Source organism: Tupaia chinensis, unplaced genomic scaffold, assembly GCF_000334495.1.
Source record: "Tupaia chinensis unplaced genomic scaffold, TupChi_1.0 Scaffold149424_1, whole genome shotgun sequence".
In the NCBI taxonomy this organism is placed as follows: Eukaryota; Metazoa; Chordata; class Mammalia; order Scandentia; family Tupaiidae; genus Tupaia; species Tupaia belangeri.
The window spans coordinates 1,491,159-1,517,368 of NW_006209268.1; the positions used below are offsets into that span (position 1 = coordinate 1,491,159).

General features: G+C 38.9%; 1 protein-coding gene across 6 annotated transcripts in view; it reads left to right on the forward strand.

Annotated features, from left to right (window-relative positions):
* BNC2 (basonuclin zinc finger protein 2) overlaps positions 1–25,754 on the forward strand; it is a 515,687-nt gene extending 489,933 nt beyond the window's left edge. For 4 of the 6 annotated variants that reach the window (XM_027769370.1, XM_027769366.1, XM_027769369.1 and 1 more), the window contains 3 exons: positions 3,263–5,232; positions 5,688–5,753; positions 24,935–25,754. In XM_027769370.1, coding sequence (XP_027625171.1) covers positions 3,263–5,232; positions 5,688–5,753; positions 24,935–25,595 — 2,697 coding nt within the window. In that variant the 3' untranslated portion in view covers positions 25,596–25,754. The remainder of the gene's footprint in view (positions 1–3,262; positions 5,233–5,687; positions 5,754–24,934) is intronic. The other 2 variants (XM_006171180.2, XM_027769368.1) reach the window with 1 other exon arrangement.
* Positions 25,755–26,210: the final 456 nt, after the last annotated feature.

A 26,210-nucleotide genomic window follows, 5' to 3' on the forward strand; every position in this document is an offset into this window, starting at 1 on the left:
AAAGAAAGAAAGAAAAAAGGAAAGGAAAGGAAAGGAAAGGAAAGGAAAGGAAAGGAAAGGAAAGGAAAGGAAAGGAAAAGGAGGGTGTAGGAAAGGACATTATAGTGCCTGATAACAGTGCTCCAGAGAAAGCTTTGTTCAGAGGATCTCCACCTTCTTATTGTCACAAATCCAGTGTGCTTACCTGAGAAAAGGCATCACGGAAGGATGGTTCAGAGTCAGAATTCTGGGTTCAAATCCTGGACCCCAACTTAAATATGTTGACCATCTTTCACCTCCAATTTTTCATCTTTTAAACATTTGCTGAGCTCTGGAAGTTATAGTGGGATTTAAATGAGATAATCTATATAAAAACCACAAATTTACTTTTATATTTACTTATAACACCAACACTCCTCCTTGTGTTCCCCATTAAAAAAAAAAAAAAAAAACTCAGAAGCCAACTGCTATTAGTGACATCATGAGGGAGAGACATTTGTGTTTGACAGTTTTTTGGGGTTTTTTTGGAGAGGTTTTCGCTATAGGGCGCGTGCGCTCGCCAGACAGATAGAGAGAGACATAGAGATAGAAAGCGAGAAATCACCCCCCCAGGGGGGATGGTCACGCCACAGTCCCTTCTCCTCCATTCTCCTCTCGGGATCCTGGGCACGCACGTACACGTGCCCGGCGTGAGTTCTAAGCCACCAGGTCTGGGATGCGAACCGTGGGCGACTACATGGGAGTCCAGCGAAATAGCCATTACGCTAACTCCTGGTTCCTGTGTTTGACAGTTTTCATAGCAATGGACACCCACATGCACACAGCTATACATACTCTTGATGTAAAATGATAGAATGCTAAGAGTGGACCCTATAAAGAATAGCATGTAACTATTCATAGTTGCTACTGCTCTTAAAAAATAATAATAAATAAATAAATGACAGTGTCCACTTAATCAAATAAGCTATAATCATTCAGACCATATGATTGTGGTCCAGAAGAAATTTTATATCCAGACTAAAGGGATCCTTTTTCTATTTCTCTCATCCTTCCTCCCCTAGTGTAGAAACCAGAAAATTTAGATTAAAAGATTGATACAATAGTATTAACTAATCCAGAGGTTAATTTAAATTTTGCAAGTTTTTCTACTAATGTGTTTTTTCTGATCTGGGATCTTTAGGAATACCTAATTATATCTTCTTAGTCCCTTGTAATCTATAAACATCTTTTATTCACTTGTTTAAAAATATTTTTCTGGGGGCCAGCAGGTAGCATAGAAGTTAAGGCACTAGACTCCCACATGGCTGACCATGGTTTGAATCCCAGATCCACAGACTTGAAGATCACACCAGGCACATATACATGTGTGCCCAAAATCTCAAGAACAGAGTGGAGAAGGAATTGTTGCATGGCCTCCCTCCCCCTAGGGGGTGATGTCTCACTTTCCCTCTCTGTCTCTCTTTAGTGAGTGCACTCACCCTACGGCAAAAACAAAATAAATATATATGTATATATGTATATACACATACACAAACCATTCCAGTTCTAAGAGTACCACCTATTAATTTTGTAAAATGCTTCTTAATTCGGCTTGCCTAGTGTTTTCTCATAGTTTGGCTAAGGTTATAAATTTCTCACAAGAATGCCACTAAATGGTATGCTTTTCTTGGTGTGCCCTATCAAGAGTACGTGATGTTGGGGACCAGCAGTTAATGTAATGGCTGTAATGGCTATGTCGCTGAACTCCCACGTTGTCGACCGCAGTTCGTGTCCCGGACCTGGTGGCTTAAACATATGCCGGGTGCATGTGTCTGCGTGCCCAAGATCCCAAGAGGAGAAGGGATTGTGGTGGGGCCATTCCACCTGGGGGGGGCTTTCTCGCTTTCTGTCTCTCTGTCTCTGTCTTTCTGACGAGCACATGCACCCTATAGAAAAATCTCTCAAAAAAAAAAAAAAAAGAGTATGTGATGTTAACATGACTTCCACCAAGTTGATCACTCTTGTAAGGTGATGTCTTTTAGATTTCTCCACCATAGAATTAGGATTTTTACCTTTGTAATTAGTAAGTATCCTGTCATTTTGCTTTTTAAAGAGGTTTTTTGTTTTTTTGTTTGTTTGTTTGTTTTTAATTATCTGATAGAGTGGGAGGAAGTGTCATTCACACAGAGGGTTACAGTGTCCTATCCTGGTGGAAAGAAATGGTGCCCTAGAAAATGATGGAGTTATTATTTAAGTGTTTGAATAGATTTCTCTCAATCCATGCTGAAATGGATTGCCTGACATTACATTGCAGGATTTTTAAGTCCTACCTCCAGGCAAATCTCATAGTTACTAGCAAAAATGAAAGTGTGAAATGCTTTTTAATGTATATTTAACAACACATAGTCTGGTGATTACTGATGTGTATTCTCTGTGGACTCCCTTTGCTATCAGAGGAGGATGCTAAGAGACAACTTTTTACACATTTATTCTATCTAAATCCATCACATGTTTACTTTTTAAATATCTATGGCTGTCATTTATAACAAGATCATAAAAAGTCAAATACTTTAAGTCTAACTCAAACTTTGAATTATAGGCTTACAACCAATTTTCAGGAAAAGTACAATTATATTCCACGAGTGATGTTTTCTTTACCTTATGAGATCGCCTACTATTAAATGATACTAAAATATAGCCCTTCAAAAGAGAAAAGATGTAGCTTAGTAATGGAGTGTGGGAGGTAATACTACTTTATTCATAATCTTTTGATTCAAAAATTCACATAACTCCTATTTAAAGGAATTTTCTTCTTTGAATCCAGTGTCGTGTCTGCTTGTGCTGAAGAAGTAAATTTGCAAAATATACTTAATTCCTTCCTATGGTGTCACTATTTATTAAGGATTAAGGTACAATATTTTTGCCTCTGTACTAGGTTGCACAGCGAGAGTTCACGTCTTATACTAATATATGCTAAATAGTCTCATAGTATATAGATCATTGTTGTTAAAATAGCAGTACTGAAGGCATTTTAGATCACAGAGCCCCAGTGGTCTACATTTTGTTTGCTTTGACATTATTAAACTCAATCTGTTTCTCTAACTGTGACTCTAATTACTACATTTGCATGACAGAAAAGTTTGCTTTGTGGGTTGACTTTTATTAACAGAGCTTGCATGTTGTTTTCTGCTCTTGCTCTGAGAGTTTCATGAGCAGACAGAGCACCTTCAGTTGCACTGAATAATTATGCACAATCAATAAGTTTTTGTGTTTGTCTTTGTTGTTTCTTTGATGTGGCCTCTAGGATGCTGCCGGCAAGGTACTGGACCGCTGGGCTATCATGTCTCGAGAAGAGGAAATCATCACCCTTCAGCAGTTTCTGCGGTTTGGAGAAACCAAATCCATTGTAGAGCTGATGGCAATTCAGGAGAAAGAAGGGCAGGCTGTGGCTGTACCGTCTTCAAAGACAGACTCAGATATAAGGACTTTCATTGAGAGCAATAATCGCACCAGGAGTCCCAGCCTCCTTGCTCACTTAGAGAACAGCAATCCTTCCAGCATTCACCACTTTGAAAACATCCCAAACAGCCTTGCATTTCTGCTTCCATTCCAGTATATAAACCCTGTCTCAGCCCCACTACTGGGGTTGCCTCCAAATGGGCTGCTATTGGAGCAACCAGGACTGAGGCTGCGGGAGCCGAGCCTTTCAACCCAAAATGAATATAACGAGAGCAGCGAATCCGAAGTCTCTCCTACACCTTATAAAAATGATCAAACACCCAACAGAAATGCCCTGAGCAGCATTACTAATGTGGAGCCCAAAACCGAGCCAGCTTGTGTCTCCCCCATTCAAAATTCTGCCCCAGTCAGTGATCTAACCAAAACTGAACATCCTAAAAGCTCATTCCGGATCCACCGGATGAGAAGGATGGGTTCAGCCTCTAGGAAAGGAAGAGTGTTCTGTAATGCATGTGGGAAGACATTCTACGATAAAGGTACTCTCAAAATTCATTATAATGCTGTACACCTGAAGATTAAGCATCGATGCACTATCGAAGGTTGCAACATGGTCTTTAGCTCCCTCCGAAGCCGAAATCGCCACAGTGCAAACCCCAACCCTCGCCTTCACATGCCTATGCTAAGAAATAACCGAGACAAAGATTTAATTCGGGCTACTTCGGGGGCTGCCACCCCTGTCATAGCAAGTACAAAATCGAATCTCACACTCACAAGTCCTGGCCGGCCCCCAATGGGTTTTACCACTCCCCCACTAGACCCTGTCTTGCAGAATCCTCTCCCTAGCCAGCTGGTATTTTCTGGGCTAAAGACTGTACAGCCAGTTCCTCCATTTTATAGGAGTTTACTCACTCCAGGGGAAATGGTGAGTCCTCCAACCTCCCTCCCAACCAGTCCCATCATTCCAACCAGCGGTACCATAGAACAGCACCCCCCACCACCTTCTGAGCCAGTAGTGCCAGCAGTGATGATGGCCACCCACGAGCCCAGTGCTGACCTGGCACCCAAGAAAAAGCCCAGGAAGTCAAGCATGCCTGTAAAGATTGAGAAGGAAATTATTGATACCGCTGACGAATTTGATGATGAAGACGACGATCCCAATGATGGTGGGGCTGTGGTCAATGACATGAGCCATGACAATCACTGCCACTCTCAAGAGGAGATGAGCCCAGGCATGTCTGTGAAGGACTTTTCTAAGCATAACAGGACCCGGTGCATTTCAAGGACTGAAATAAGAAGGGCTGATAGCATGACTTCTGAGGACCAAGAGCCTGAGCGGGACTACGAGAATGAGTCTGAATCTTCAGAGCCCAAATTGGGTGAGGAATCCATGGAAGGGGATGAGCATATCCATGGTGAAGTGAGTGAAAAGGGCTTGATGAACAGTGAGAGGCCTAATGAGAACCACAGTGAGCCCTCTCACCAGGATGTCATCAAGGTGAAGGAAGAATTTGCAGATCCCACTTACGACATGTTTTATATGAGCCAGTACGGACTGTACAATGGTGGGGGAGCCAGCATGGCTGCCCTGCATGAAAGTTTCACGTCATCTCTGAATTATGGCAGCCCTCAAAAGTTCTCCCCAGAAGGTGACCTGTGTTCTAGCCCAGACCCCAAAATCTGTTATGTGTGTAAGAAGAGTTTCAAAAGCTCCTACAGTGTGAAGCTTCACTACAGGAACGTTCACTTAAAAGAAATGCATGTCTGCACGGTAGCTGGCTGCAATGCTGCCTTCCCCTCTCGCCGAAGCAGAGACAGGTCAGTAAATCTCCATTGGCTGCTCCTGCTGGGGGTGGAGGGTGCCAGTTTCAGTCATGTTGAACTTAACATTAAATAAATCCAACATAGATGTTTCTGACGCCCTGTAAAGATTGTCCACAGTGACCATGTGTTACCTAAGTTGCCATGCTCGTGAAGGATTGTTGCAGTTGGTGCTTGTTGTTATTAAGCATGCAAATCATATGCCATCTTACCCAGTAATGCACGCCATTTTTCTCTGTGTGCTGCGTGTATGTGTGTGTGTGTGTGTTTCCATGCATCTGGGTGTAAATAAGTTAACTATGTACACAGTTCCCTGCTTCCCCATGAACCTTCACTTAGAAGCCGCAGCTTCTCTTATATATATATACATATATATATATTTCTGCTTTGCCTTGTGGCTTTTTAATTAAATCAATATATTATCTTCATACACACATATTTATCCAATATAGAAACAGAAATTTACGGATGGAAAGAACCATAGGTCCAGGACATCGAGACAGCCTGCATCTCCGTAGGTATAACCAGAAATGTTATCATTCCTTACATGAGTATTTAGTGTGCCCTTGAATTCTTTAAAAGTAATGAAAATATCAGAAGAAAATGGGACCAAAGTAATTGTTGGTGTGGGGAAATGGTGCGATGTTGTGGGTTTCTTTATTTTAACTTCACAATGTCTTTGTGCACATCTCTAAAATACCATCTACCATGGGAATTATGCACAGAAGGAGAGGCATGCATATACTTTTAGAGCCAGTCAGAATACGTTTTGTCCAGCCTTCAGATGACATCACACCCTAACTATGTAGCTGCAGCTCTGAAATAGTTGAGCTTAAATAGAAGCAGCTGGTTCTAAACCTACCATGTTCTTTATTAATCCTAAAGAAAATGTAATATGAATGGAATGTGTCAAGGTGGTCAGTGGTGGGCTAACACAGTCACCCTACACATGTGGAGATGAGCTCGTGAGCAGTTTGCCTACATAATGGGACAGCCTAACTCAGGTCACACACAAATTCGTTCTTCCTGTTACATCACATTTTGTTTTTGGTTCTATTAATATTTTTAGAGAAAATTTTATTACATGATAAAAATCAATATATGTGAAACAAATAATTAAAAATTAACTAGGAAGTTTCCAAATAGCTACCACTGAAATTTTAGTACTTGTTAATTGGATAGAATTCTTTGACAAAGTAACATTTAATAAAAGTAGCTCTAAAAAAATAGTGACTTGGAACCAGCAGTTAGTGTAATGGCTATGTCACTGGACTCCCATGCAGTCGACCGCTGTTCGCATCCTGGACCCGGTGGCTTAAAACCCACGCCAGACACATGTGCATGCGTGCCCAAGATCCCAAGAAGAGAACGGAGGAGAAGGGATTGCGGCATGACCATCCCCCCGGGGGGTGATTTCTCACTTTCTGTCTCTCTGTCTCTCTCTGTCTGTCTGGCGAGCGCACGTGCCCTATAGCAAAACCCTCTCCCAAAAAAAAAAAATAGTGACTTATCTTCGAGTATTTTGTTTTGCCTTTATATTTGAAATATAAATTCTGTTTTAAATAACTTTTTAAATTGTTTCTTCCTACTGAAGTAAAAGGGACTTAATCTATGAAAAGTAAAATTTCTAGGAAAAATAAGTGGCTTTCTGTAACTCAAAACATATTTCAAGGAGAAATTTGTCTTCTTGAAGATTTTCCCACTGCATTTACCTTGTTAAGAAAAAAGTTTATAGTCAAAAATTATTTTTAGCTCCATATTATCATTGATAGACCCAGAATACATCATAGAAGATAGCTACACACTGAATAATAAAATATAATCCTATCCCCAACCTCCCTAAGTTTGTCAGTAATATTCATTCTTTTAAATTTGAAATAGTGCACTAGTGATAATGAGGTTAATGCATTGGATTTTTTTTTAACAAAAATAAAAGACTCATGAAAACCTGCATAAAATATTTATGGAAATGGAGTGTTTGAAGACAAGCCAAAATTAAGCTTATTTGCATGAATTCCTATCACAATTTTAGTTGGTTTGCTGAAAATATTGCAAATCATAACACTAGAATAAATAGCTCAGGGACCAAAAGACTATACCCCCCAAAGCTTGGTGTTTTCATTTATGTCAGACTGCTAGAAAACACAAGTTCTGGTGTGCTTATGCCCTAACACGTAAGGTTTGTCTGAGGAAAAACATTTATTGATAATAGGAGAATACCTCAATCTCCACTTTCATTATGAGCATTGGGAACTTAGAAAATTACCCACCATGCAGTGTCTAGAAAAACCAAACCAAGATAGTCAAAGTGGGGTGAGTACAGATGTACCTCCATGCGTGTTCCATCACACAGGAGACAGTGAACTTCAAAAGACACAGAATAGGGGGAACCAGCAGTTAGCGTAATGGCTATGTCGCTGGACTCCCACGTAGTCGACCGCGGTTCGTGTCCCGGACCCGGTGGCTTAAAACTCACGCCGGGCGCGTGTGCGTGTGTGCCCAAGATCCCGAGAGGAGAATGGAGGAGAAGGGATTGTGGCGTGACCATCCCCCCTGGGGGGTGATTTCTCACTTTCTGTCTCTATGTCTCTCTCTGTCTGTCTGGCAAGCGCACGCGCCCTACAGTGAAAATCTCTCAAAAAAATAAATAAATAAATAAATAAAAATTTAAATAAAAAATTAAAAAAAAAAAAGACACAGAATAGGGAACCAGCAGTTGGCGTAATGGCTATGTCGCTGGACTCCAACATGGTTGACCGCGGTTCGTGTCCCGGAGCCGGTGGCTTAAAACTCACGCCGGGCGCGTGTGCGTGCATGCCCAAGATCCTGAGAGGAGAATGGAGGAGAAGGGATTGCGGCGTGACCATCCCCCCTGGGGGGTGATTTCTCGCTTTCTGTTCTGTCTGTCTGGTGAGCACATGCCCCCTATAGTGAAAAACCCTCCAAAAAAAAAAGGAAAAAGAAAAAAAAAAAAGACACAGAATATATTCTGTCTAGATGATGTAGCACATCATACCTAGTCTTTTTAATTTTAGAACTTTGTCACACATGATAAATGAAGAAAAGCAAAGTTAAAAATTAGTACAGAGGGACCAGCAGATCGCATAATGGTTGTGTCGCTGGACTCCCACGTAGTTGATTGCAGTTCAAGTCCCAGACGTGGTGGCTTAAAATTCATGCCAGACACATGTGTGTGCATGTCCAAAATCCCAAGGTGAGACTGGAGGAGAAGGATTGTGGCATGGCCATCCCCTATGGGGGATGATTTCTCTCTTTCTGTCTCTCACATTTTCTGTTTCTCTAACAAGCACATGTGCCCTATAGCATAAATCTCTCAAAAAAAAAAAAAAAAGTGTGGAACGAAAATTCTACCATTTTGAATCTCACTTGAAATTTTACTTTTTAAAAATACATAAACATTTTGATCACAGGTCAAAAACATCACAGAACTTTAATTTTGACATTTTTATTCTTCAGAGGAAAAGCGTTCATTCTTGTTGAGTCTATGACTTGAGTTGATATAATGATGCAAGGTTAGCTACTACCAAATAACTGGAAATAGTGATGTCCTTGGGATACCAGCTTCTTCCTGCATCCTAGTGTCATTTCATCAACTAATGTCAGCCTATGGTATAATCTCTTTATTCACAAAGCCTCTTGGATCACATCTCTGGTCTATCCCTTAGACTTTCCTTCTCTCTCTCCATTTTCACTGTGTTGGCCAAAAGAACCCACAGGAAGTTTGTGTCTGTTTTTCTCCTTTTCAACTCACTATGAAACTAAGTCAGGTTTTATTTTTCTTGAGCCAACAGACCTTTCTAAACAGAAACCCTGCTTTGTCTTTAATCCTGCTATCCTCAAACCTATTTCTTTCTTCTTCCTAGAGTCTCAGTTTTATAAAACCATCCTTGACTCCACATGTCTTCCTTGTGCAAGTAAAGCAGTAGAGGGGATTTTGAGCAGGGGCTGAAGTATGCAAGGCCTCAGGGTTTCTAGGGTACCTGTGAGGAACCTAGTAGAATCACCCTCTTCCTTCTGTTTATAAAAGTAGCCTTTTTATCTTCAGGATTGGAACACCTTACAGGATTCATATGCAGGTCTTCCTGGACTTTTTGCAAGATGGTTATACATGAAGGAGTTGTATATTTGATCTCTAGATAGGTGTGTTAGTGAGATGGAAGTAGAAAGATGTTAAATACTGTGTATTAAGTTTGGCAGTTAGCAGAGATTTCTAGAATTTTGTTTATAGTCCTTCTAGATTTTACTTCTTTTTGAGAGAGAGAGATTTTTGCTATAGGGCACTTGTGCTCACCAGAGAGACAGGGAGAGAGAGAAAGCAATAAATCACTCCCCGAAGCTGGATGGCCACACTGCAGTCCCTTCTCCTCTGTTCCTCTCATGGGAGTCCAACGATGTATCTGCTATACCATGTGTTGGCCCCAGTCCTTCTCAATTTTATAAGATCAAATTGAAGACTTTTTGAAAAGCAAGAATATTGTCTAAAATGACAAAATGGGAGGAGAGGGGGCACATACACAGTTTTATTTTTAAAATTATTATTTATTTTATTTTATTATTATTTTTTAATTTGACCAGAGAGAGACAGAGGGTGAGAGAGAGAGGAAGTGAGAAAGCAAGCCACCAGATTCAGGACTTGAACCCTGGTCAGCCACGTGGGAGAGTATCCAGCGCCTTAATCACCACACCACCTGCTGGTCCCATACAAGGTTTTCTTTAAGACTGAGGATTCTGAACAATGGTGTCAAAGGTATCTTTTTCAGTATAGTTGTAAATGAGAGTATGTTTAATAAATTTCAAAAGCCAAGAGGACCATTCCACACTAATGACAAAGAGCTAGCTAATATACACAAAATCTCATTCATTCCAGTCACTAGGTAGCTGTTAGAATAATTTTTATTCAAAGTGTAGAAGTGAAATGTAAATAATTTTCTCTGTAAAGAACCTAAGTACTCTAAGGTGATTGCTACATTGTTCAAGTATATACTGATAATATTGTGTAGTGTTAAATTTTGAAAGTCTCTCCATCTTCTTCTTTCCTATTTGTTTATCTTTTGGTTTTTCTGCTACTGAGATGGTGGCCATCCATTTTTAAGTATACATATAACAAGGACCAGCAGATAACATAATGGTAGTCACTGTTCTCCCACATAGCTGACTGAGATTTGAGTTCTGGACCCGGCGGCTTAAAACTCATGCGGGGCACATGTGCATGTGTGCCCAAAATCCCAAGAAGAGAATAATGAAAAGGGATTGCAGCATGGCCATTCCCCTGAGGTGGGTGGGGGGTGGGAGGGGGTGTGATTTCTCACTTTCTGTCTCTTTGTTTCTGTCTCCAGCAAGCATACACGCCCTATAGCAAAAAATCTCTATTAAACAAAAAAAGTGCACATATAATATAGTCCCAGAAAAGAAGACATTGCAACTAACTGGCCAGGAACTTACTGTCTTCATAAAGGAAATTTTCTTGAAGAGAGCATCATAGTCAGAATTAGCAGGGCTTAACTAGTTTACCTTTAGTCCCTCATCCTCAGACTCAAATTTTGATCCCAGGTGGGTTGACTGTCTGTGGATCACCTGTATTTTTATAAATTACATTTGATTTTTATTAAGAAAAAAAATAAACAAATACCCTTCTGTTTTCTTTCCTACCATTCCTTATCATTTGCTAATATGCTAAAATATATTTATATCTGTTTTGGTGATTGACAGTTTTAAAACACCCTCAACTAAAATGGGGACTTTGTTCTCAAAAACAGAATGATCTGCCTAGAAAGAAGTGTTTGTCTGTTTTTCATCCTACATGAGTTTCACCATATTTTTTATTCTCTTTAGAATTGTGGCCACTAATTGTCAAGTTTTGTCTCAAATTTTATACGAAAGGTAACCATGTATGTTTGATCTATAGTTGTAGGAAAGGGGATTCAGTCTAGTGAATAAACTTAAAAACCAAATAATATTTGCTTTGGGTGATTTATAAATAAATATGAGATAACTAACCATTGGTGCCAAATGTGAACTTTCTCCTTGATTGCCAGTTAAATCAGTCCAGATTTAAACATGTAAACTTCTTCATTTCTATGGAGCAAGGCATCTGTATTTGGTTTATTAAAACCTGCTGATGTCTCTAGAACTAAATTTGTTCCTCTATAGGCCTCTGGGTAGCTATAGCTAAAAAGAAGAGATATATAGTTTTTGCTTGTCTTATTACCTGACTTCTAGTCCTGTACAGGTGTGCAGGAATAAATTAGCGTGAACTACCTCTGCTGAGCCACTGCATACATTAACAACAGAGGTGAAGATGTGAAAACATGCTACCTGCCTCCTGTTATCGCCTTCTCGGCATAGCAGCATCCATTTTTTCCATTATTCTCTATGTTTGGAACTTATAAAGAACTTTTCTAGAGTGAGCTTTTCAATAAATACACATGATTTCACTAGGCAATACCTCCAAGAAATGAGCCACTTAGCACCAATTCAAGATAACTATTAGTATATTTGCCCTAATAAAATTAGCTGTCAAATAGTGTGTTAAACCTTTCCACGTTTAAGAGAACATTTTAAGACATCATCTGCTTCATTTCCTATATTTTTACCAATCAAACTACAACTCTCCATTCCCCAAATTCTTGTATAAAGTGAAAGTTGGGCAGGCCCTCTGACTTTCAAGTGTTAAGGAAGAGATTATTTTCCCTGCTACTCTATTTGGTTTCACAATAGAGCCAGTAGATCAATAGGTCTTTTGTACTTATCTCCATTACTTTCCATCAAAAGCAAACAAACAAAATAAATCCTCCTCCTGAGTAATTGCCAGTTGTGCCCTCCTCAAGCAAAACTTTGGTAGTAAGATAAACTTCAGTGTCATTCCTGTCCCTGGGGTTCTTTTTATATACTGGGAGAAGAGCAATGAGCAAAACGGTCTCCTTGTATCATGGGGAGAGGCTCTGTCAAGCCTAAAGTGAGCCTCGGCTCTTCCTAATGACCTCCTGCTGGCCCAGCTGGATGCAAGACAAGCTCATTTAAGCCTCTGCTGACCTTTCACTCCTCCAGTACAAGAGCTCCACCAGTTACTTCCACCGTCTTCAGAACTGTACCAAAGAGACAGCAGAGCTTAATGGCCAACAAATGATTTCCCTTTCATGATGCAAAGAGATTTTTTCCAAATTTCTATTGATGGGAGTTAACATTAATTCTCTTGTGGCCATATAACTTCTGTTGCACAGACATAATGCTTTGATATAGCTCTATACTCTTACCTTCTCTAGAAAGGAACACACTATGACTCGCCAGCATTATCTGGAAGATTTGGGCAGATATCAGAGCAGAACATGCACACCAAGCACACAACAGTATTTTTCATGATGATGCCACTTGGAAAGGATTGTCTTCCTGATTTCCTCTGATCTGCCAGAGTTTATCCGACCTTCTGATAGACTAAATTGATGTGAGTCTTTCTCATAGTCATTCATTCATTGGAGAGATTCATTGTTGTAGGCCATCTTTACTTTTTAAAAAACATAAGCCAGTTTCCACCAGGAAGAGAGTAGTAAGACTGCACACGTGTATTAACGTTCACTTGCATAACCTGGTATAGGCTGTTCCCTCTTATGTGAAAGGCTTCCGTGAACTCTAACTGTAAGTGGTCATTTGTTGTTAGGCTAAGAATAGGGGAGATTTTTCTTTTTCTGTTTAAATTTCATACAGAAGGCTGAGTAATAAAGCATTTCTTTTTCCTTTTTTAAAAACCTTCTCAGAAATAATTTAGTTTTTTCCATAAGACTCCCATGAGCTTCAAATAAGTGAATGTGGCAGAATATGAAAGGAATTTACACTTGCCAAAAAATTACAGTGTCATAAAAAAAGGGATTCAGTAACTTTGATTCTTGAGTGCCGAGATGTGTGTGTGAGAGCAAGAATCAGGCAAGCTAACACAGAGGAAGAAAGAATACTTTTTAGGAAAGGACAATTTTTCTTCAGTTATTTCCCATAAAATTACACTTTTAAAAAATACCTAGGTTTTATGTCCTAATACAAGCTACTTGAATTAAAATAGGCGTTGTAAATTTCTGTAAGAAGCTGTTATGCCTAAAGTGTTAGTGATCTTAACTCTAGTACTTTATGGAGTTTATTACTTCTTTTATTAACTAGGGGGAAAATGTTACCCACTTCCAGTTTAATTCTTTTTCTTACTTGCTCTAATTTTGACTTTACCTTAAGGAAAGAAAAGAAAAAAAGCTGAGTGTTTATAACTGAATCTATGTAAGTGATGCCTCAGTTTTGTTACTGCATATATCAATCTAAATTATTACCAGCCATTCAAAAATTATGGTAACATTCTAATATAAATGCATCCACATAATGTCGTGTATGTGTGCTTTTACGTAAACACTCACATAAATAAGAATATCAAAAGACAGATCATCCTTAATTGCCAGAATAGACATCTCCATCTTAGGAAGTGATGTATGACGTTACTTTATCATGTCAATGGGAAATAACAAGATTTTGTATGTAAAACAAGACAATTTGGGCCAACAGGCCTTCCATAGGAGCCTCCTAAGCCTGGTGGCCGGGTAAGGAGAGCCTCTCTTTCTCTGCTGCCTTTTTAGTCCACTCTGTCACTGAGGGGGCACTGGTGGGTCAGTGCGCTCACTAGTAATTGTGTTTTACAGACTTCTAAAGCAATTGGCTCAGTCAGTCCCAATTCAATAAAAGTGGAGAGCAAGAGAGAGAGCACTTTTGTTCTATTTTTTACTTGAAATTATTTCATTCAGCAGTCTGTCTTTTTTATTACCAGGACTTGACATTAGCACTCCAAGCTATATTAGCATCCATTTCAGCAGTTCAGTAATGGTATTAAAAAAACACTTAACTTCAACGGTGAATGGTTGTATGACAGTACCATAAAAAATCCACATTAAAAAAAAAACTTATGTATTTGTCCCAGCAAATTATTTTTCACTTGTTTAACCACTTAAAAACTATGTTCTCTTGACGGATATTCACGAGGACCTTCTTGTTCTCAGAAACAGCAACAGCGGTGCTTTGTTGATGAGGGAATTGGGGGAAGAGGAAAGGGAAATCTAGTGGGTAAGAGGGTAGGTAAAGATGCTGTAGTTAGATTACCTTCCATTCATCAGCAGAGATGGAATTGGCAACCTCAGAGCACCCAAGGTGAAATTCTTGGATCCTCATGCATGACTGGGATTTGATCGTGAACCCAACACTCTCTAAACTTGGGAGCAAAGCCTAACTACTTTGGCACTGCAGTGTGCTCATAAATGACTACATTAGGTTCTAAATTTTGATTAAACATTCAGTAATTAATCAATGGTAGACATGAAGCAGTTGGCAAGGTCCAGAGCTGCAAAATGTTTAAGACATAAAACATTACAAAGTAATTAGAATATGCTTCTTCAAGAGAAGGATTGCCTTCAATAAAGAGGTAAATGATAGCATCCTGTTTATTGTGGACGTAGGCAGCCAGAGCAATATGATAAACTGCTGGAGATACACATATCAGTAATCATCCACATTATTAGTGCCATTAATCATAATTCCAAAAATATGACAGCAGCAGCCAACTTTTTGACCAATTTTGCTTCTGCCTGTTGGCCATTATAACTTCACTAATAGACTGCAGAGCTCCTGTGCGTGGCAGTTTGCATTGAGAATGGAAGGTTAATTATATTTGAGCTGCTGATTTCTTCTCTCCTTGGAAAAGGCTTAGCACTTTGACAATCCCAGGAGCTCACTGTTGTTAAACCAGTAAAAGTACTTTATTGAAATTTTCTTTGTTGGTCAGAAATGAGGAGATGTTTCAGATGAGATATAAGCGCCAGGCTGGGACAGCCGCTAATGTTTCTTGCTCCAAAGTGGTCCTTGGGCAGCAAGATGACCTCAGTGGTTTCTGTAGACCACTTTGCTCTCTCATTTCACTTGTGCAGATGGGTAAAACATTCAGGACTACACAGCGATACATCAGGAAATCTCGTTAGATTAGTAGTAGTCACAATATGTGTCTGTAGGAGTAGGACACTGGGAGTAGTTCATAACAGTGGGAAAAAACAAGCATCTCTTTAATAAAAATTTCTACACTTCTGACTATGTCCATGTGAATAAAAAGTAAAAAAGAACTTCATAAAAATCATCTGAACCTTTCCCAAAATTGAAATGTTTAATAGCATAGGTGCATTGCCGATTGAATAACTGAAATTTTTGTGTTTTGGCTGATAATTTTTGACATAATTTAATCAAGGATATAAAGTAGATTATGCTCATTCTTTTTGTTACATATCTTTGGAAGTTTCATTTTTGACACAGCATCCTAGGTAAGGCCATAGTTAAATAATAATATTGAGTATCCTGTACAAAAAAATACTTTCTTTTTCTCTGGGAAACTCATATATCCCTTAGTGTCATCTTTAAAGAGGATCATAAATTAATCATTTAATGACGTAAAACAGTTTTGAGTGCTTATACTTAGGAAGTATTTCCTTTGGAAAACACATTTTCTTTGAAAAGTTGATGCTCAACTTTCTTCTTGATGTAGGGAATGGATTTCTGATCTGGAGAGAATCTTTAAATAACAGCTACTAGTATTGCAGAAATGTATAATGTCAAGAATATCATTTAATTCACAGGACTGTAAGCATCCTAACATTAATAATTGTTAATGCAAAAGTATTTCCTTTAAAAAGAAGTTGATGCTTTCTGAAGTAAATATTAGAAAAGAAAGTTTGCTTGTAAATTAGAAGAAGAAATCTGAATGTGAAGAAAAAATCCATTCGTATTATTTTGGAAATATTATCTTCTAAATTCTGTTTAAGTCGGACTATAAAACAAAGGATGGGAAGCTGGGGGGTTAGTTTATACAGAGTAAATATAAAACTCAAAATTAGACCTCTTATATAGTATCAATAAATCCTCGAAAGATGCTAGGACTTGTGGCTTTGCTTTTTCTTATCCAACAATAGTAGTAAACTGAGCACCATATGAGCTGCCTGATTGAGAAAATTTCCAAATACTGTGAAAACATAATCCTATTCACAATGTAACACTCGTCTCATATTACAGAGCAACAGGTACCTACTGAATAATTAGCACCCTTGAGAAGCCTCAATGTGTCAGATACAACTCAAAAGTAAAACGGTTAGGGAGTAGGGCTGTCGGATATCAATTCTACACTTAACCTGAGCATCCAGCATACCATTTTCCATCTACCAATCTGCCTTCCCAAATGCCATCACTACATTAACATTTTTTATGCATTCTACAGCAATGACAAATTGTTTTCTAACTGTAGTGCCAGATTTAGTATGCGAAAGACACGTTTGCCTCTGCCAACAAACCAATAATTCTCACTAACATCTTCAGAGTTACAACATTTATAAAGTTGCAAAGTGGAGTAAACAAACCATCTGTTTGGCTTTTCCATATATGTCATGCTCTCTTATTAGCATATTACGATTCATTTAGTAAACAAATTTGGTGATTTCGTTCACGTCAAAGTTAGATCGGAAGCTTGAAGATGATTAACATTCCTGGGACAGGCACATTAATACATTGCTTCCTCTGCAAAGTTAAATGGCTTCTCAGGAGAATCGCCCCTTGTTGACAAGATGAGACTGTCAATTTTGTTTGCCTGCCACATTAGGGGCCGTAAGGGGATGGCGGGCTCTGAGGGAGGGGGGTCGAAAGCATAATTCACTGTGAATTGAGAAAAGAAGTCTAATTCTGATAAATGGTCGACCCCAATACATCCTACCTGTTATTACAACAGACGTGCTGTATCTGTGCAGTAAATTAGCTAAACCCCTGAAGAGTTTGGTGGTAGCTTATCTTCAAGTGAATAATTTGAATGGAGAGGGAACTGTCTGCGTGACCAGTATGGATGATTTGTTTTATATTGAAAAGGATTGAAATGACTGAATTTCATACTTTTAATTTGCAAGGAATTTGCTTAGCTTTTATTCCTTGCAGTTAATACATACTTCTTTCCTTTTTTGGTTTACTGAGCATTATCCACTAGAATTTTGCCCCGAACTTTGTTCTTGAGCTAGGGAATGGATTTCTGATCTGGAGAGAATCTTTAAATAATAGCCTATGGAACAACTACTACTGTTGTAGAAATGTATAATGTCAAGAATATCATTTAAGGGATCAGCAGTTGGCGTAATGGCTATGTCGCTGGACTCCCACGTAGTCAACCACGGTTCGAGTCCCAGACCCAGTGGCTTAAACATGCACTGGATGCGTGTGCATGCGTGCCCAAGATGGAGGAATGGAAGATAAGGGATTGCGGTGTGGCCATCCCCCCTAGGGGGTGATTTCTTGCTTTCTGTCTCTCAGTCTCTCACTGTCTTTCTGGCAAGCGCATGCACCCTATAGCAAAAACCTTTCAAAAAAAAAAAAGAATATCATTTAATTCACAGAGTTGTAAGCATCCTACTATTAGTAATTGATAATGCAAAAATTTTGGAGGGGCCAGCAGGTGACATAGTGGTTTAGGTGCTGGACTCCCACATGGCTGACAGTGGTTTGAATCCTGGACCTGGTGGTTTGTGCGTGCATGCCCAAAATCTCAAAAGGAGAATGGAAGAGAAGGGATTATAGCATGACCATACCCCCAGGGAGTGATTTCTCAATTTTTCTCTTTCCATCTCTCTCTTTCTAGCAAACTCATGAGCCCTATAGCAAAAATCTCTCCAAGAAAAGAGGGAAAACAAATTTGAGATTAGTGTAATAGATGGTATTACAGCAAGTCAGATAAGAACAGAACTAATGAAGGGCAGAGGTTTTCATTTTTATTTCTATGGGTTTTGATAGTTTATATTTCTGTTCAAGAGCATTATTGACTCAATAATCTCACAGTACACTCAAACCTGACATCTAGACTTTTGAGATTGGACATAAATTTATCTCTCCCTTACTTCATATACATACATACACACATACACATACATGCAGTGTCTGCTATGTATACATCTCTATGATCACTCTGGAGAATATAATTTGAGAAATACGTGTGTATGTGCATTGTGTGTGTGTGTGAGAGAGAGAGTGAATGAATTGGCAGAGTTGAGTGAGAAAATAAAGGCAAAAAACTAATCCAATATGGGACCTCAATTCTATTTCATCCAAGGCATTGTAATTAATTACCAAGTCTTTTGTTTCAACTCCCTAAATTTAGAATGACTCAGAACTGATTAAGAATTAAGAGTTAGATGTTGGACATTCTGTGTAACCTCTAACTTCATTCATTTGATTCACTCTCATACTTCTACAGCCTAATTTTCTAATTTGGTCATGAGACATTTTCTTTTTTGGGGAAAAAAAGTTCCTTCACTGTATCTCAAAGCCAAATTTAAAATCTCAAAACACTTTTAATTTATATAAGTTGTGTTTTTGTTTTTATATTAATTTTGATGGGTTAAGCATTTCATTAAATTGAACATTTTAGCAGTGGGAAAGGAAAACATGAGAAAAGAGAAATCCAAGTCAGGATGGACTTTTTCTCTCTACAGGGCATTAGCATTGCCCTGACTGCATTTGATGGCTTCTGTGTCTTCTGTGGCTGCATAGCAGAGTTTTTATAAACAAACAAACAAACATGGGAATCCAGTGTAGTCCACTTAAAATACTTCTAAGATGTTTGGTTTTTATGACATCATCCTCCCAGTCCAGAGTTTTATTACTTTTTGCTTTTAAGGGTGATTTTAGTCTTCAAGAGGCTTTTGGTAAATTCATAGTATGGAAAGAGTACAGAGGTTCAGAGGAACCATTTGTAATTCCAAGTGTTAACCAAGTTATAGGGCTTTTTCATGCCCTACTTTTGTCTATTCCCTCTCGTATTAAGAGTCAGAAATTGCCTTTTGCTGTGTCACTGCTATAAATACTTCCTTACATATTTCCACCTTGGGATTATTGTCTTCTTCCCTCTATGATGTATTTTGGGAAAAGTTTCTTTCATATTCATGCATACTATTGATTGAAGGCAAATAAATGTACTTCTAAATATCTCCTGTGCACAAAGTATTCTACTTAATCTGTAGGATACAAGAGATTGTATAAAATTTAGTTTGTGGTGTTCTTGCAGCTAAATTTGGGACCATTGTCTTAATGAATACTACCATAACTTTTTTTAAGAGAGATTTTTGCTATAGTGTGTATGCACTCTTCGGAGAGAGAGAGATAGAGTCAGAAAGCAAGAAATCACCCCCCAGGGAGGATGTCCATGCCAGAGTACCCTCTCCTCTTAGGATTTTAGGCATGCATGCACATATGCTCAGTGTGAGTTTTAAGCTGCTGGGTCCGGGACTCGAACCACCATTGACTACGTGGGAGCCCAGCAACATAACTGTTAAGCCATCTGCTGGTCCCAATACTACCATAATTATTAAAACCACATCCTCACCCCTCATTTTCTCTTCTAATCCCAGCTATTTTTTCTTCTTATAAGAATTCACCTTCACGGAATTATCATTTATAAGTAGAAATAGTTTTAATATTATTTAATACAGCCTAGATGTCTGTAATGATCATTCATTCTTTTCTGGAGATAAACGAAATCTGTTTCTAGAAAATACAACTCTGTCCCTGGAGTACCCAGCTGCCATGGATTCTGTCTTCCGCTTGTTACGTACAACAGCTTCTATTACTTGGGTGTCCTCCTTTAATTTTCAGCACTTTCTGGCCTTTCTCTCATTTCTTCTCTCTACATCTGATTGTCAGTTGGTGAGAATTGTTTCTATGTCTCTTCCATCTCCTTTTTTCACCTCTTCAGTTTTGCTGACCCAAATAAACTTATAATATTCCTCAAATTGCTATTAACCTTAGGTCTTTGTACTACCTTCATGAGGACAGCATTTTATGACAGTTAATGGCCTGGATTGACTGATTCAAGAGTCCCACAATAGGTCTTTGTTAAATTCAAGTGCTGTCTTTTGTCCATTCTGTGAAGGCTGAACCTTAACCTCTAGAGAAACAATACTCGCCAAAGAATTTCCATCTATCTTCTGTCCCTTCTTGGCTCTCCTTCTTTTCACCCCAGTAATACTGTGTGAGTTAGAAAATCTCCAAGCCCACTGTCAAGAGAGAGAACCAGCAGACTTTCCATAGCCCAGTCTTCCCTTTCCCACTTCAAGTGTTTTGCATATGGCATTTAGGAAGATTATTAAACAAAAATGAAATAGATTAAGAAATGAACATAAAAGAATCAATTCTCTTGAACTGTGGTTGCATAATGGAAATCGACTACCATGAATGAACCCGTGTACTGAAGTTATGAACAGCAGAGCTAATGCACTGCCATGAGTTCATCTTTATTATTGCATTACACCTGAATCAATTGATAAAGGAGCTTTTTTTTTTCTTTTTTTAAGAGAGGGATGGTACTTAATTGAATAAAAGTCAATGTAATTATATTAGCAGAGGCCAACAGTACTGCTGACAGCGGAAAAGGGACACTGCTGAACAAAGTGCCAGAGCTGGTCTCCACATTTCTGTACATCGTTTGGTTGACAGATATTGAGGGCTGGTACATCATCTAATTAGATTACAGATTTCTACTGCTGTAAGTGAGAAATGAAGAGAAAATCTCTTCATTGAAGGCAAATAAATGTACTTCTAAATATCTCCTGTGCACAAAGTATTCTACTTAATCTGTAGGATACAAGAGATTGTATAAAATTTAGTTTGTGGTGTTCTTGCAGCTAAATTTGGGACCATTGTCTTAATGAATACTACCATAACTTTTTTTAAGAGAGATTTTTGCTATAGTGTGTATGCACTCTTCGGAGAGAGAGAGATAGAGTCAGAAAGCAAGAAATCACCCCCCAGGGAGGATGTCCATGCCAGAGTACCCTCTCCTCTTAGGATTTTAGGCATGCATGCACATATGCTCAGTGTGAGTTTTAAGCTGCTGGGTCCGGGACTCGAACCACCATTGACTACGTGGGAGCCCAGCAACATAACTGTTAAGCCATCTGCTGGTCCCAATACTACCATAATTATTAAAACCACATCCTCACCCCTCATTTTCTCTTCTAATCCCAGCTATTTTTTCTTCTTATAAGAATTCACCTTCACGGAATTATCATTTATAAGTAGAAATAGTTTTAATATTATTTAATACAGCCTAGATGTCTGTAATGATCATTCATTCTTTTCTGGAGATAAACGAAATCTGTTTCTAGAAAATACAACTCTGTCCCTGGAGTACCCAGCTGCCATGGATTCTGTCTTCCGCTTGTTACGTACAACAGCTTCTATTACTTGGGTGTCCTCCTTTAATTTTCAGCACTTTCTGGCCTTTCTCTCATTTCTTCTCTCTACATCTGATTGTCAGTTGGTGAGAATTGTTTCTATGTCTCTTCCATCTCCTTTTTTCACCTCTTCAGTTTTGCTGACCCAAATAAACTTATAATATTCCTCAAATTGCTATTAACCTTAGGTCTTTGTACTACCTTCATGAGGACAGCATTTTATGACAGTTAATGGCCTGGATTGACTGATTCAAGAGTCCCACAATAGGTCTTTGTTAAATTCAAGTGCTGTCTTTTGTCCATTCTGTGAAGGCTGAACCTTAACCTCTAGAGAAACAATACTCGCCAAAGAATTTCCATCTATCTTCTGTCCCTTCTTGGCTCTCCTTCTTTTCACCCCAGTAATACTGTGTGAGTTAGAAAATCTCCAAGCCCACTGTCAAGAGAGAGAACCAGCAGACTTTCCATAGCCCAGTCTTCCCTTTCCCACTTCAAGTGTTTTGCATATGGCATTTAGGAAGATTATTAAACAAAAATGAAATAGATTAAGAAATGAACATAAAAGAATCAATTCTCTTGAACTGTGGTTGCATAATGGAAATCGACTACCATGAATGAACCCGTGTACTGAAGTTATGAACAGCAGAGCTAATGCACTGCCATGAGTTCATCTTTATTATTGCATTACACCTGAATCAATTGATAAAGGAGCTTTTTTTTTTCTTTTTTTAAGAGAGGGATGGTACTTAATTGAATAAAAGTCAATGTAATTATATTAGCAGAGGCCAACAGTACTGCTGACAGCGGAAAAGGGACACTGCTGAACAAAGTGCCAGAGCTGGTCTCCACATTTCTGTACATCGTTTGGTTGACAGATATTGAGGGCTGGTACATCATCTAATTAGATTACAGATTTCTACTGCTGTAAGTGAGAAATGAAGAGAAAATCTCTTCCTGGTAACATATTGGTGGAGAGGTGTAATTTCACAAGTCATTTTAGGAGAGACGTGTCCATCTGGGTGATCAGTGTGTCCTTTTGTCAATGTTAATTTATTCTTCCTTATGCAGTGTGTCTTGATGCGACTGCTGTGTGTCTGACTGCTGTTTCTCAGCAGTGAACCTAGGAAGTGGTAACTGCAGATGTGTGAGAAGCAACACAGAGTTCTAGATTACAGTCATCACAAAATGTGTGTGAAAATAAGAAAGGGTGGAGGGTGTTAAAAATAATAAACGGGTAGGATTTCGTGAGCTGCTCATTGTTGGCAGACTCTTTTATCAATAGAGTTATAGTACATAGTGTAACTCTATTTCCACATTCTTGAAATAACTCTGGTGGTGTTGTGCCCACATGTCAGAGTAAAGACTTCACAGTAGGCATTTCCTGCACTGGGCTAGCAACCTACCCTTGGAGTCATCTGACACCTGACACCAAGGAAACAGGGCATGGTTGTGTGAGAGCAGGGACTGTGGGGCCAGGTTCTGTTTGTCATTCCCACCCCACACACTGCATGCATCTGTATAGCACTCATTCATGGATGATGATGATGCTGTGAATTTGGTTTGTTAGCTCAATTCTATTTATGATTTTTGGATTATGCAGCTGATCTGAAAATAATCAAGACAGCGTATGGGATGATCAAAAATAATTTTGTGATCAGAACACTTTAACCCCTATTTTATTGTTTAAAACGTTTTTTTAAAAACCAGATGTCTAGAATGTGAATTTGTTTTCTCTCTCTCTCTCTTTCTCTCTTTCTCTCTCTGTCTCTCATTCTTGCTTTCTTTTGTGATCGATTTAGCAAAAGATTAGAAAGCTGATCTTATTATCACAAGGTAAGCTCAGCCTTCCCAAGCGCAGTGTGGAGAGGGCTGCTGCCTGCCCCTCTCTGCTCCTTGAAACCCAGAGTGCTATTTATTGTCTTGTGTGGAAAGGTGGAGAAGTCTTTTCTACCTTTCTTGTCTCTGCGGCACATACCTCTCAACCATCTCTAGGAAATATTCACCATGCTTGTCACCTAATGGAGTGACTCATTTTGGTCTTCCATACTTTTTAATTATAATCAAGAGGTCTGCTGAATTTTATATCAGCCATTTAGGTCATTTTGATGATCACGATTACTTCTCCAAGATGTAGAGCTTCTACCAGTATTGAGAAGCTTTGATTTATCTGTACATGTACTAGTTTATTTTGGGGTAGCCTTCAATTTAGGTGCTTTTCAAACATGTGAGCCTTTGCTGGTGGAGAGAGGTATATGCCCAAGGGCACTTTAAAAATAAACGGGGGATGTAAATACAAAGGCAATGTTTTCAGATAGATAATAACATAGGCTTTGTAAATTATGATGTCCCTGTGGATGCTCTGGGACACAACCTATCTTTTTCACACAAGCAAAGCACTCAGTGCATAGAGCAAAAGTTTTGCTTGTCTAGGAAGTATGGGTTCCAGTTGTTCAGATAGAGGGACCATATGTTACTGTTGTGCTTGACCTTTTTTTTTTTGTACTTATCGTGTTTTAATTTTGTCCCTTTGGGGTTTTTTCTGGTTGTTTTTTTGATTTTTTGTTTTTTGGGGGTTTTTTAGTGTGACTTTTTTTTAAGGGTGGGTGGGTGTTTTTTATTTTTCAATTTGTTTTAAATAAGTATTAAAATAGAATTGTTGTTGAAAACCCTTTCTTTCAACATTGAAATGCAGCAATTTCTGGAAAATAAATGTATTTTACTGTTCATTTAACTAAGATCCCAAATCATTTGAAAAGGGGGATTTATGTTGTTAAAGATCGTCTATAAACCTATTTCAAATTGCTAATCTATTAAGCTAAAGTTTTCTTCACCTAAAACTTGAAATGCTAAGGAAGTGGAGGGGGAATATTTCATTATTTGTTAAGTTAAAACTAAATTATCTAGACCATTTACTTTTTTAAACAATATATTTTTGATACCTCTAACTACAATGTTTACTATATTTTTTAAAAAGAGGTGTTTTGTTTTTAGGTAAATGGACTATTGCACTTAGATAAGGAGAATGTTTCCATTCCTTTACTCTAATTAATATATGTTCTAAAAATCCCTGTTATGAGATCCTCTGTAGCTGATTCTGCTACAGAGTAAAACTAACAGAGTAATCATTGAGAAAAAGTTGCATGCCTGGGTTTGCATTCATCCTACCATTGAAGAGTTTTACTCTTTTATAAATATTATGTTAATGGAAAGTTCCCCCTTAACTACACCTCCCAACACTACCACTTATTCCCAAATCCTGAGGATATAGGGAAATGCTTGCTTTATAATGGTGTAATTAGCAATGAATGTGCTTATGTGTTGCCTGGTGAAAGCTGAATCCATTTTAAAATGCTCTCCTTTTTCTCACCCCTCCCCACTCCCTATACATCTACCCCCCTTCCCTCTTGTTTTCCTAGACACAGTGCCAACATAAATCTGCATCGTAAACTGTTGACCAAAGAACTCGATGACATGGGCCTAGACTCATCGCAGCCCTCCCTTAGCAAGGACCTCCGGGATGAATTTTTGGTGAAGATCTATGGTGCCCAGCACCCTATGGGGCTCGATGTCAGGGAAGACGCCTCTTCTCCCGCAGGGACTGAAGACTCCCACCTGAATGGGTATGGGAGAGGCATGGCAGAGGACTACATGGTCCTTGACCTGAGCACCACCTCCAGCCTCCAGTCTAGCAGCAGCATCCATTCCTCCAGAGAATCTGACGCAGGCAGCGACGAGGGGATTCTTCTCGACGACATTGATGGGGCGAGTGACAGTGGGGAGTCGGCACACAAGGCTGAGGCCCCTGCCCTCCCTGGCAGCCTAGGGGCTGAAGTTTCAGGATCTCTTATGTTCAGCAGCTTGTCTGGGAACAATGGTGGGATCATGTGCAACATTTGCCACAAAATGTATAGCAACAAGGGGACCCTCAGAGTGCACTACAAAACTGTGCATTTGCGAGAAATGCACAAGTGCAAAGTCCCTGGTTGCAATATGATGTTTTCCTCTGTGCGAAGCCGGAATCGGCATAGTCAGAACCCTAATCTCCACAAAAACATTCCCTTCACTTCCGTAGATTAGTCTTAGAATGGACACTACAAATGTCAGCTCTCACCAGATGGCCTACATGTTTGAACTGCCATAGTCAGTGTGTGCGTCTATACCGGGGGCGAGTGTGCATGTGCATGTGTGTGTACAAGTGTATGCTTCTGTGTCTACACACACACACACACACACACACACACACACACACACACATTTTTCTTTGGATAAAAAAGATAAAACACTAGGTGCTTTTGAATTTTTTTTTTCTTTTCCCTTTATAATTTTGGGGAAGGGGTGGGATCTTCAATGTGGGGGCAAAAAGAGAGTGCCCCTTTAAATACACACATACATATAAAGCGTGCAATTAGCCCCAATTTTGACAGAATAATTCTTGGTCTTCTCCAAAGAGACAATTTGTTGTACCCAAGACTGTTGCCTGCAAAACAAAACAAAACAAAACAAAACAAAACAAAACAATAATAAAAGGGAAAAAAAGAAAAAAGAAACAAAAAAGAACTTCTTATAGTTGACTTTTGTGAACTTTAAGGTTTTGAGAGAATCTTTCATTAAAGCATGGCAGATTCACCTGTAAATATTTAGCCTTGAGAGGCCAATGATGTAAAACAATTGTATTGATGGTTGTTTAACGCT